This window comes from Protopterus annectens, chromosome 12.part0, assembly GCF_019279795.1.
Source record: "Protopterus annectens isolate FY-2018-M chromosome 12.part0, PAN1.0, whole genome shotgun sequence".
Classification (NCBI taxonomy): domain Eukaryota; kingdom Metazoa; phylum Chordata; order Ceratodontiformes; family Protopteridae; genus Protopterus; species Protopterus annectens.
In genome coordinates this window covers 1,281,909,847-1,281,923,257 of record NC_056746.1, presented here as the reverse complement: position 1 = coordinate 1,281,923,257, position 13,411 = coordinate 1,281,909,847, and the positions used below count along the sequence as shown (strand labels likewise).

General features: G+C 39.6%; 1 protein-coding gene across 3 annotated transcripts in view; it reads right to left on the bottom strand.

Annotated features, from left to right (window-relative positions):
- Positions 1–13,411, bottom strand: part of LOC122817133 (bactericidal permeability-increasing protein-like) — a 388,416-nt gene that overhangs the window by 274,578 nt on the left and 100,427 nt on the right. For all 3 annotated transcript variants that reach the window (XM_044090325.1, XM_044090327.1, XM_044090326.1), the window contains exon 5: positions 6,612–6,767. In XM_044090325.1, the coding sequence (XP_043946260.1) occupies positions 6,612–6,767 (156 nt within the window). The remainder of the gene's footprint in view (positions 1–6,611; positions 6,768–13,411) is intronic.

The window sequence follows — 13,411 nt, the reverse complement described above, 5'->3', positions numbered from 1 at the left end:
TGCAGAGCATATGAGAGTTGTGTTGTCAGCATATCTGACTATGTTGGCTTTAGAGATAGCTGAGTGGAGTTGGTTTGTGAAGATATTAAAAAGAGGGGGTCCTAGGATTGATTCTTGCGGCACACCTAAGGAGGTTGGGAGTGGGGGGGGTAGAGAGTTATGCCATTTGACGGATTGTTGGCGGTTATCTAAATAGCTTTTAAACCAGAGGAGGGTGGGGCTATTAAGGTTGAAGTCAGAGAGACAAGACAGTAGTTTATTATGCGAGACTGTGTCAAATGTCTTGGATAAATCTAGAAAGGTAGCTGAGACAAATTTACCCAGATTCATGTAGGAGTTTATAGTATTGGTGAATTTGAGTAGGGCAGTAGTGGTGCTGTGGGATGGGCGAAATCCGTGTTGGGGTGCGGAGAGGAAGTTATTGGTGAGGAGATAGGAGAGGAACTGGTGATGAATACATCTTTCTAGGATCTTAGAGAGGGGAGAGAGAATTGCAATTGGTTGATAGTTGGAAAGGTCTAGGGAGAGGCCACCTTTGTGGAGTAGTATGATACATGAGGTTTTCTAAAGGGATGGAATGGAGTGTTCAGTGATGGATCTATTTATTAGAAGTGAAATGGGATAGGTTATAGCTGTGGTTGCAATTTGGAGGTATTCAGCAGGAAGGTTATTGGCTGCAAGGATGGTTGGTTTGAGTCTGGCTAGGAGTTTTTGGATATTAGAGGTAGGAACAGACTTAAATGTGAAAGGTATGGTATTGATTTGGGCCTGAGGTGGTTGGGTGTTGGAGGAAGTGATGTTGTTTAAGAGTGTGAGTACTGAGGAGGTGAAATAGTCATTAAAGCTGGAGGCTATGTCCAGATCTGCACTTGTTATATTGGGGGTGGGAGTGGCGGTTCTTCTGGGCTGGAGGATGTTATTTATTGTTGCCCAGAATTTTTGCGGTTAGGTGCTGTATTTGTTTTGTGAAGTGATACAGTAATTTTGTTTATCAAACTTAACCTGCTTTTTTGCTTTGTTCCGGATCTCATGAAAGGTTTGCCTATCTGTGGGTGATCTGGTGTGGTTCCAGGTTTTCCAGGCTTTATCCCTGGGTCTAAGTAGGACTTTTGTGGTTTTCTGGAGCCAAGGGTTGGGGTTGCTACGTATCCTGATTTTAAGGGGGCTAGTTGGTTGAGGATATTTAGGAATGTGGAGTTGAAGTAATCAACTGCCTTGTCTAATGAGAGGGTTTTGATGGGGGACCAGTTGCAATGTTGCAAGGCTCTTATGAAGCAGTCCCTAGGAAAAATTTTGTTAGAGCAGGTTTTAGAAGGGAGGGAGAGTTAATTATTTTAAATTTGTGCCTGTGGATAAAAGTGGGGCTGTGGTCACTCAGAGAGTTTGGTAGAGTGCCACATTGATGGACAGTATTTAGTTGATTTGTGAGGATCCAATCAAGTATAGATTCTCTTTTTGTGGCCTTATCAATGTGTGTGGAAGTATCTCTAAGTTGAGTGAAGTTGTATAGGTTAATGTGGTGGGTGGGATTGGGAGAATGGATGGAGTTTCAGTCAATGTTTACATCACCTAGCATGATAGTTCCTTGAGGGAGGGAGTATGAGGCCCAGTGAAGTATGGATTCTAGGGTAGTTAGGTTGTCACCCGAGGGATATATAGATACCCAGTAGGTTTAGGTGCTTATGTTGGTTAAGGGAGAGTTTTGCAAATACAGTCTCTGCATTGCTGAAGTTGGGGGAATCTTTTTGGAGGAGTTGTAGTTGTAGGTTAGTTCTGTGAAGTAAAGCTAAGCCTCCGCCTCTTTTATGTAGCCATTCTGCCCTGAGGATGTTATACTCAAGTGGGGTGATGGAATTATGTTTAATATGTGGTTTAAGCCATGCCTCTGTGATGTGAATAATATCAGGGTTATATAAGGAGATGGCAGCATGAAGGTCTTCCATTTTATTCATGATACTGCGGGTATTCATATTTAGTATTAGTAAGTCGGTGGGTTTGTGCTTAGCTGGATAGTGATGGGTGCATGGCTTATTAGCAGGAGTTTCTGGACCGGGGTTGGGGTGAATGTTTTCTCCTAGTAGTAGCTGGGTAGTTATACAGGTGATAGTTTTTAGGTATTGGACGATTAGGTAGTGAAATTGTAGACTTGGTTGCTTTTTAGATGGATAGAAGTGGTACATGGGAGGGGCATGGTATAAGGGGGGGTTGGGTGTATATGGTGGGGTATATTCTTGCATGAGTGGGGGTGATAGTAATGTTGTAGGTTAGGGTGAGGGATTTGGGGTGGATACAGTGAGTGATTGTGATGAGATAAGAGGTGCTGATGGTAGCTATGGAGAGACAGGTGAATAGGGAGGTTAGTCTCAGGAGGGTATAGTGGAGATGAGACTGGGGTAATGAGACATACTGGGAATAAGGTTGTGGAGTTAGAGGAGGTATTTACATTTGGTGAGGGAGTAGGTTGTGTGAGTACGAGATATGGGTGTGGATACTGAACTGGTAGGAGGGCTGGATTGGTGGCAAGTGGAAGATCGTGTGTAGATAGGGCTGATGGATGTAATTATTGGGTAATGGGAGGATGAAGGGAGGGTCTTAGTAAAAAAGGTTACCTATAAATTCAGAGTATTCAGGGGTGGGTGGGAATTGGGGGCAGAGGAGAGCGGAGTGAGCCCATAGGGTGAATGGATCGGGATGAGCCTATCAAGGTATGTGCAAATCAAAATAAAAGTTGCTCAGAAGTCACATCTATAATGTTAGTCCTTCTTTTGTTACCAATGCTTTTTTTTTTTTTTTTTTTTTTTTTTTTTTTTTAAGGAGTGAAAGTCCTTTTTAATTTTACCAGTTGGATGCCCTAAGAAATTACCTTGTCTGAGAGCTGAGATGCAGTGAGTCAACTATTGTTGAGTTAGAGACAGACTGGGAGAGTAGTTGCGATATGACATAGAAGAAGAAAAAATAAACAGGTAAATGTTTCTTTACAGACTGGAAAGTCTAGAATTGCACTTTAGTGTGGAGTGTTTTACAGACTTTAAGTGTAGAAACCAGAATGTGTGTACCTGGGGGGGACTCAAATGTCTGAGGGCTGAAAGTGATTGAGTCAGCTAATGTTGACTCAGAGACAGACTGTGAGGGTAGTGGGGATATATCACATACCAAAAAAGATGGATAAGTGTTTCTTTAGAGATTGGAAGGGCTAGAATTACAGTTTATAGCAGAGTGATTTTACAGACTTGAATGGTATAAATCAGAATGTTTCTACATGGGGAGACTGAAATCCCTGCTGCTGGCTCATGTATTTCTGTTCAGTACATTAAGGATTACACTAAAACACAGCCTACTAATGCCTTTTTTATTATAGTGAGACATACAGTTAAGTTCTGCAAGGTTCTTCAATACAGTTGGACATCCCACTGGCTTTACTTATGTTAGTGGTGTTTCCCTTTAGATAGACATGATTCCATTTACCTGTATTAGCAGGCAGCAGATGCATCACCTTGCTCTGTAGTAGTACAGTGTCTGAGTAGCTTTTAGAGCACAAAGTTTTAGAAAAGTCGTGCCAAAGTAATGATGGTCTGTTGATATTGGTGTCCATCTAGACCACTGATGACAGGGGCTGACTACCACCCGTGTGCCAAAGGGCTGTCTAGGTGAAAGCGCTGACCCAGCTGAGAGACTATTACTGTTCAACATGTGGTGTGTGCAGGGAACTCTATTGCAGGTGCTTTCCTTCCAGGTGGTTTATATTAGCCCTCAATGAAGAGCATCAGGAAAGCCCCTCTCTAAGGTATCCACTAAAGTAAACCCATCTGCTTGTTTCCGCTACTATAGTCACTACTTAGAAAAGGGTAGGAGCAAACTACATAGGAAAAATGAGAATTGTGGGAACAATACACACAGGGGATGAATTAGGTTTAAAAGATGGCAGGACTTAAATGAGCTATGTAATGTTTGACTAAAAATGACTGGGTAGATTATAAGTGATGTACAATGTTTGCAATTGGGAGTGTGTCAGTGTGGTTTGTTTTCATTTATATAAATATATGATTGCTTATGTTGTAACTAATGATTTAATAAAGAATGTTTCTTGTTTAAAAAAGGGGAGGGCTGGAATTGAATAATTTAGGTAATGTTGCCTAGGTTATATGATATACAGCAAAATATGTGAAGTATAATGTTTGTTAATACAGTTTGATTACATTTGTATAAATGTAAATTTGCCTATGTCACAAGTAATACTTTAATATAGGTCTTTAAAAAAACTAGGCCTAGCTAAGCATAACAAAGTAAACCCATCTTGAGCTTGTGAACCATATGTGTAAGCTAGACAAGCTGAGTAAAAAAAAATCTGTATCTTACAGAATGACCAGCCTTCGACCAACATGTGTCCGCTATTGTAAGAAAGTCCATCTATATTGCAGATTATAAACGGAGGGATTAAGTCTAGACCTAGAGATGCCATTGTCCATCCCTTATCTCAGCATTCATTAGGCTAGGCATACAATTACACATCACATACATATACATACACTGTTGTTATACAGTTTTGTAGTGGTTCTATTTTTTAATATTTATTAGTTTTAAAAAATTCCCAATTGACTAACATATATTTGCAAATATGCAGTGATACATGTTGGATTTTGTGTGGTATAGCTTTAATTTTATTGTGTAACTTGATTAGTTTGTGTGTATAAAAAAAATTGTTGGTGATGCATTTGTTCTGATGAAGTCCTTTAAATACGTACTTGGATGAAAGTGCTTAAGTATTAAATCTGGCATTGTGATTATTCTAGTGTAGTGTTTTCTCAACTCTTGCCCACCTCAAGTTGCACATATTTGCTTTTTTTTTATTTGTTTTTTTTTTTTTTTTTGGTGTTGAATATAATGCTCCTTTTGGCATGTATATGTCCAGACACATTCATCAACTAGAATGTCTACAGAAAAACCTTATTAAAAGGATACAAGTTCTAAACACTATGTCTTACATGGCATGCCTCAAAGCCCTGTCGCTATACTCAGTATCCTACAGACTGCTAAGAGGTGACCTGTGTCTGGCATACAAGGCATCCTCCAACCCAGTACTGATGGATTTACTGCACATCAGCAAGTCAAATGGCATCAGAAATACTTTATCCAGCAACATGAAACTTTTCTGTAACATCAATGGAGCAGTTTGGAGGGACAGGTGACTCTCAAAGCAGATACTACTACTGTGGAACAGAATCCCCATTCATGTAAAGCAAAGTTCAGCCCTGTCCATATTGAAGTGCAACCTGGATCTTTGGGTGTGTAATAAAAAAAATTACCTCAGGACTGCCCCTGTACTTCTCATGGACAGAGGTAGCTTCTAAATGCCTTATCACATATATGGGTCCCCTCATATTAACTATGGTATGATAGTATTTACCTATGACAGTCCCAGACACTCATCACTAATTCTTGTCTCTGAACACCATCCTAAGACTGGACATCTAAAATCTAATACTCTCTGGAAAGGAGAACATCCCCAAGAGAGGATTGTTAGGGGTGGGCAGGGTCACTAGTTGGGTGAGTAGCAACGCCTGGCCAAAAATAAAAAATAATAAAAAATATACAAAGTAGTATTGTGTATTGATTAATGTATATTTCACTTTTGAATTTAACTCTTGCTGAGTGCTTTACTTTGTCACAGATCTTAAAACTGCTTTTCAGTTTCATGTAACAATAATTTACCTTAATGCTTCTGTTTCTTTCATTAGTTTTTGAAAGAGTGAGTGATCTTAAGAAAAAATAAATCCTATTTCCAAAAGGATTCTTGCTGCCAAACACTACTATCCAGTTTACACCTGACCCGTAATATTTACGAAGTGTCTTTAAATATTTTAATGTAAATAAGTCATTTGCAGCCTATTACTCACTTATTATTCTAAAACTGCATTTTGATCTTGCCTGGGTGTTTGGTAGATAATCTGTTAGGGGACTTTAGGAATCTGACAGTGTCACAATGAATATGTATTCTCTTCTCTTAGGACTTTGCGTTCTACACCACATAAGTAATTTATTTTTATTAGTAATACTGGGATTGATAAATGTCTGAGTCTTAGTGGTTTCTTTTTAATTATATAATACAAATGGCCCATTAGTTTTTTCCTCTCTGCTTATTGTAATGATGTTTGTGAGCTGAAAATGTATTTTTCTTTATTTTGAGATTGCAACACCAAAGAGTGAGACCTTTTACATTTTTGAATATTATCTCTTTCTTTGAGTTGCAGTGACCTCAGAGCAAGAATATATAAGAAAGGGGAAGGGGTGAAATCTGACTTACTCAAAATGTATCAATCAAGTATGTGCCTCAGTTGTTTATGTAGCTGAGTTAGTTGGCTTTGCAGTGCAATGCAAGAGAAAACGGGAAACTTTTGATCAGACATAGTAGACAACAGCTCGTATAGAATATGGTACAGTATATATAGGCCCTCCTCTAATGAATGCTTTCACATCATGGACCTTGTGCTCTTAAGGTCTGCAACTTTAACATTCAGATGCCTGCAAAGATAAATAAAAACTATCTTTATTTCAATATCTCTAAATGAAGACGTAGTAATATGAATTTGTAGAAGTAGGTGATAGGGCATTACCTTGTTCCACCATGGAATTTGATGCTAAGGTCACCGATGCTGGAACTACAACCAGCGCTCCCCACGGCAGGGCGTCCTGTGTCATCCTTCTTCACCCAGATAACTGCTGAGATTGATAACCCAGACACGGAAATGTCAAATGAGCCACTGTCAGATCTATAGGCAACACAAACAGATGTGATGTCATATAAATGGATGCCTTTATCCTGTCAAATTAGCCAGCATTCAGTTTTAAAAAGTAGAAAAGTGTCATTTTTCTTAGCACATTCATTGACAGTAATGCAGCACATGGTATGCTTTATGTAGGAAAATTGAAGTAAAGTGAGATAAAAAAATGGGAATAAACAGTGTGCTTTTATAAAAAAAAACTGAAACACTTTACCATAGAGCTCAAGCATGAGGTTTCACAGAAGGATTTCTTTACAGCACGTTGAAAACACATTTATATATTCTAGTAATGTCAGCACCCCAAGTGCATTACTGTGTATGGGTAATTTTTACCACTGCATGTAAATGCACCATAAATAGGCTAATTTGCATATCTGGACAGCAGAAGTTGTGGCAGTTATCCTGAATCACTTACTAAATGAAACGTTTTCAGACATATTCATATGGAACATACAACATTCTTTGGGATATAAATGGGATTTTGCAGCATATGTACAGTTAAGTATCTGGCAAGATGCTATGAATGCAGGGCTTATACCCAGAGTCTTTGCTGCAGATAACTTTGAAGATATCATGTCATCTCTAATGAGATGCATGTGAAAATCTAAGACTTTCTGCCTATAGATTTATAGTCAGATGTACTTGCTATTTGTATGGTACAGGAATCTTCTCTTAAGATAACTTTTTAAATTTCCATTTTTACTTTTTTCAAGTTCATTCAGCATAGTCTCAAGCAACCACCACTAAGCATACAGCAATCATTAATTTGCTTCCATCACCATAGAATCAAACATGGATTTTGGTCTAATTTACTTCACTATTAGCCAAGACACTGGTTTAATTCACTATCATTTACACTGTTCCGCATTTCTTACAGCTAAACAAATAGTCTGCAGTTTTATTTAACTGAATACGTTATCTACATTCTTAAATTAAAATATATCCACTTCCATTAATTTATTCCCAATCTAAGAAAGAGAAAGTAAAAGAGACAGGGAGAGGGAGAGAGAGAGAGAGAGAGAGAGACAGAGAGAGACACACATCAATGCTTTGAGTTAAACCTTTGAATGCCTTTTAATGCTTATAAATTTCAAAATAAACCACACTCTAGCCTCAGGATTTCTATCTCTACCACTTAGCTTTCTTTTCTTAGAAACACAAGCCTTCTAATTGTGACCATATAAAATAATAATAATAATATAGTTTTGCTTGCATTACCCAAAATTTCTGGATCAAGTCAACAGGTCTTTATACTTTCAGTTCTTTATCTGTATTACCTGCATCTTCATATTCTAATCTTATACTTTATTTATTTTTTACTGCACCACTGTTGTAGCATTAACACAGTTCTGCTGTTTCTGAGATATTTCGTTTCATAGTAATAACCTAGTATAAATAATTTGGAAACAAAATATATTCTGTTGAAAATGTGACACATTTTTAATAAAATGGTGGAAAATATCTAATATCTGCTGTTATGTGATGCATGGCTGATCAGAAATTAGCTGACTGAAACTAGGTCATTTATAGCATAATACTTAAAGAGGCATGCCTCCAACAGGAACAGTACAGCGTGGGCTGTTACCTTTGCAATATAAGAGATGGTGTGTATTTAATTTTTTTTTTTTAAATTAAATAATAACTTAAACTTTCTTTCACCTTTGCAAAAATAAAAAAAGATGTTTTGGTTTTATTGCTGAGGAAGGGACATGCTTACAATTGCTATCTCTTATTGCTAAGAGAGTGTTTTTCAGGGAAGGTCACATGAGGATTGACATTTCAGTTGAAATTCATAAAGAACTGCTGGGCAGCTATACAGCACAAATGTTGATAAACACCACTGTGCAGTAAAAGAAATATTAATTATAGATGTTTATATAGTCAGACAGTGTTACAGTGCCTTGGATCCCTGCTCAGCTCAGATCTACTGAGCAGTGCTGTAATGAAGCAACTGTAGCAAACCGCTCAGCTAACAGACTGACTAGTAAGCAATGCTGTAATGAAGCAAATGTAGCAAACCGCTCAGCTAACAGACTGAATAGTAAGCAGTGCTGTAACGAAGCAACTGTAGCAAACTGCTCAGCTAACAGACTGAATAGTAAGCAGTGCTGTAAAGAAGCAACTGCAGCAAAGCACTCGGGTAACAGACTGAATAGTAAAGCTGGACAAGCTTATCATTGGGGGTGCACAAAGCCCTCAGTAGTGCATCTGGTGTCAGACATTTTGTGGTACTAAATGTGTGATGCATATATGTGAGTGTAGGTGTTGTATGGTGTGGAGTGCTATAAAGTATTCAAATGCGATACGTGAAAAATCACTGTTGATGGCTGAAATCATATGGCCACAGCTATCTGCTGCAAAATGGGGTGTGGAAAATTGGTGCAAAGGTCAATAGGAAAGGGAATGTGGGGAACCACATAAGGAGATCACATTGAAAAGTGTTAGGTGGAGGCGTGAGGGTAGAATGTATTTTATTTTTTTGTGATGGTACAGATCCCTTTTTCCAAATATGGAAAAGAGATGTAGGTGGAGGAGTATGGTATGAAGGAGGAGGGGTACAGTATGAAGGAGGAGGGGTACGGTATGCAGGTAAAACTGGGTATAGAAAGCAGGAGTAGTAACCACACACAAATGAAGCATACGGAGCAAGGGTGGTTGGGTATATTATGTGGTATGCTGCCTTACTTTCTGTGTCACTATCATCTTGTGGCAGGCCTGGTATGCCTATGAGAATAAATGTATGTAGTGCCAACTTGATAAGCCTACACTTAGTATGTTTAAGAACAGTGTAAACAAACCTCTCCTAGGTACTTCGGATGTGTTCTGTTACTCATGGAGACACAAATGGGCTCAGCCATCTTTCCATTGCTACCCACATCACCTTTGCAGATAAGGTTTGGTGCCTGTCTTCCAGCCAGGACACAGACACAAGAAGTTCCTCCATATGTGTCAGTCTTGTGGACCCTTGAGGGTCAACCCCGTATGCATCTCTCCTGTTCAGTTTTTCATGTCTTCGGCATGGCACAGCTAATACGTTGGTTATGCAATGGTAACACTGTACCACTGCATAACCAAACTATGCAATGGTGACACTGGACCATTGTGTAGCTGTTTCCACCCACATCACTGATGTCCTATGGCAAGGACTGCCACAGATGCTCCCTTAGCAGATGGTCTGCTTTCCCTCTCACCAGCAGCTGCAGCCCATGCTGCCTGTTGGGTTTCTAGGACTGCTAACATTTTCTAGGCTCTTCCTGTCTGGAAAGCATCCATCATCTGGAGGTAATGACTCCTGTATAAACATAAGGAATATAGCAATACATACTGTGATTATAAAACTAATGTATACAGATACTTTGAATGCACCTGTTTCACACAGGCCTACATTACCTACATGCAGGGCTGAGCAGCTCTGATGGTTACAACATGCCACATCATATGTTGCATGGTAAACTTCGTTACCTGCATGCAGGGCTGAGCAGCTCTGATGGTTACAACATGCCACATCATATGTTGCATGGCAAACTACGTTACCTGCACGCAGGGCTGAGCAGCTCTGATGGTTACAACATGCCACATCATATGTTGCATGGTAAACTACGTTACCTGCATGCAGGGCTGAGCAGCTCTGATGGTCACAACATGCTACATCATATGTTGCATGGTAAACTACGTTACCTGCATGCAGGGCTGAGCAGCTCTGATGGTTACAACATGCCACATCATATGTTGCATGGTAAACTACGTTACCTGCATGCAGGGCTGAGCAGCTCTGATGGTTACAACATGCCACATCATATGTTGCATGGTAAACTACGTTACCTGCACGCAGGGCTGAGCAGCTCTGATGGTTGCAACATGCCACATCATATGTTGCATGGTAAACTACATTACCTGCACACACGGCTGAGCAGCTCTGATGGTTACAAAATGCCACATCATATGTTGCATGGTAAACTACATTACCTGCATGCAGGGCTGAGCAGCTCTGATGGTTACAACATGCCACATCATATGTTGCATGGTAAACTACGTTACCTGCATGCAGGGCTGAGCAGCTCTGATGGTTACAACATGTCACATCATATGTTGCATGGTAAACTACATTACCTGCACGCAGGGCTGAGCAGCTCTGATGGTTACAACATGCCACATCATATGTTGCATGGTAAAATCATATTTTCTACCAAGGAGTACAGCTAGAAATTATGGAATTGTGTGTCTTCCAAAATGCAGCCACACTCCCCCACAAATGCAGGGATGTGTGTGTGTGTGTGTGTGTGTGTGTGTGTGTGTGTGTGTGTGTGTGTGTGTGTGTGTGTGTGTGTTAGACAGTTTTCCCTGACAAATATTTTTTCTAGATTTTGGCAGTTTGCTGGGTTTTGACATCTTTGAGGGTAAGGAATCTGTAAAGTGAATGTGTGGTCCAGGAACCTGCAATAGCATCTTCGCACAAGGATCACATCTGATGCAATGGTAGCTACCAATCTGATTGGTCAGTTCTTCTAGCCCATTTTATAATTTACTGTACCAGCCAAAGGTAAATCAAACATTACGCACATACAGCCTTGGGATATTGCTGTTATACAATTGTATCTCTTTTGTATGATAACTGTGTAGTTGATTTTTGTTTTTATTTATTTTTTATTTACTTGTATACTTGTCTATTTTGCAGTATGAAAAATACTTCTCACACTTTTCTTCCATCTGTAAGAATTATACAAACATCATTCAATGACAATATTAGCAAAAATAAGTGTCTTGAGTAATTTATTTATCTTTTTAAATAAATAACTCAAGACATGTATCTTGTTAAATACCCAAAGAAAATTACTAGCACCTGAAAATGAGGACTAGGTACACCAAATTATCTGAATGTAATACAGTCTACTCAATTATACATGTATTAAAACCAATATCAAGCAGGCATTAAAATATGGAAATGTACGTGAGGACAGGGGTTAGAGGGAGAGAGTCATCTTATACTTTTACTGCTTGCCATTTTAACTTCCTGAGTCTGTCTTTGAATTTCCAATAAGTAGCCCTTTCTGACTGGTGTAAGATGCATTGGGTGTTTTGTACAGTTCCATTGTCAGTTTTTAGGTGTAATGTGTGAAGGATGATTGTGTTTGTTGTTAGTGTGAAACTGTCTGAATATACTATAAGTCTGCTTGAGGTATAGAGATAGCAAATTACGTGTGCGCATGTGTCTACCTTTTCTTTTAAAGATATCTGTTTTCTCAGTTTGTGGAGAGTATATGTCTGTGGCAGTTGTAGCTTTTCTTTTTAATACCTATAGGTAGTCAGACTTCTTTCTGTTGGTAATGCTGGATTTACATTGGGCACACTGACTGCTGTATCCAATCAGCATGCACATTTTTGCATACTAATCCTCTTTTATTGTATAATTAAGTAGGGCCTTACCACATAACGATTTCTCTGCAACCTGTGCTGCAGAAATGTGTGAAAGGTTTAGGTCTAGAGGATGCTACGAAAGTACAGAAACAGCTTATCAAAGTGAAGACTGAGGTTTGGTAAATTATTTAAGGTTTCTGAAAGTCAACAGATTCAGTGAGTGAAAATGTGTTAAATGGTTCCCTTTATTATGGAATACAGTCTAGATTCTATCTTTAAAATATTTTAAGTCTTCTTCTTCTTCTTCTTTCGGCTGCTCCCATCAGGGGTCGCCACAGCAGATCAGATGTTTCCATTTCTTCCTGTCCTCAGCATCTTGCTCTGTCACACCAACCACCTGCATGTCCTCTCTCACCACATCCATAAACCTTATCTTAGGCCTTCCTCTTTTCCTGTTACCCGGCAGCTTCATCCTTAGCATCTTTTTCCCAATATACTCTGCATCCCTCCTCAGCACATGTCCAAACCAATGTAATCTTGCCTCTCTGGCTTTGTCTCCAAACCTTCCAACGTGGGCTGACCCTCTAATATACTTATTCCTAATCCTGTCCATCCTCTTCACACCCAGTGCAAATCTTAACATCTTCAACTTTGCCACATCAAGCTCTGACTCCTGCCTTTTTGTCAATGCCACTGTCTCCAACCCATACAACATAGCTGGTCTAACTACCCTCTTGTAGACCTTCCCTTTCACTCTTACTGGTACTCGTCTGTCACAAATCACTCCTGACACTCTTCTCCACCCACTCCATCCTGCCTGTACTTTCTTCTTCACCTCTCTTCCACACTCACCATTACTCTGAACTGTTGATCCCAAGTATTTAAACTCATCCACCTTTGCCACCTCTACTCCCTGCATCCTCACCATTCCTCTATCCTCCCTCTCATTCACACACATATATTCCGTCTTAGTCCTGCTGACCTTCATTCCTCTTCTCTCTAGAGCATATCTCCACCTCTCCAGGGTCTCCTCCACCTGTTCCCTACTCTCACTACAGATCACAATGTCATCTGCAAACATCATAGTCCACAGGGACTCCTGTCTGATCTTGTCTGTCAACCTGTCCATCACCATTACAAATAAGAAAGGGCTCAGAGCTGAACCTTGATGTAATCCCACCTCCACCTTAAATGCATCCGTCATTCCACCGTAGACCTCACCACTGTCACACTACCCTTGTGCATATCCTGTACCACTCTTACATACTTCTCTGACA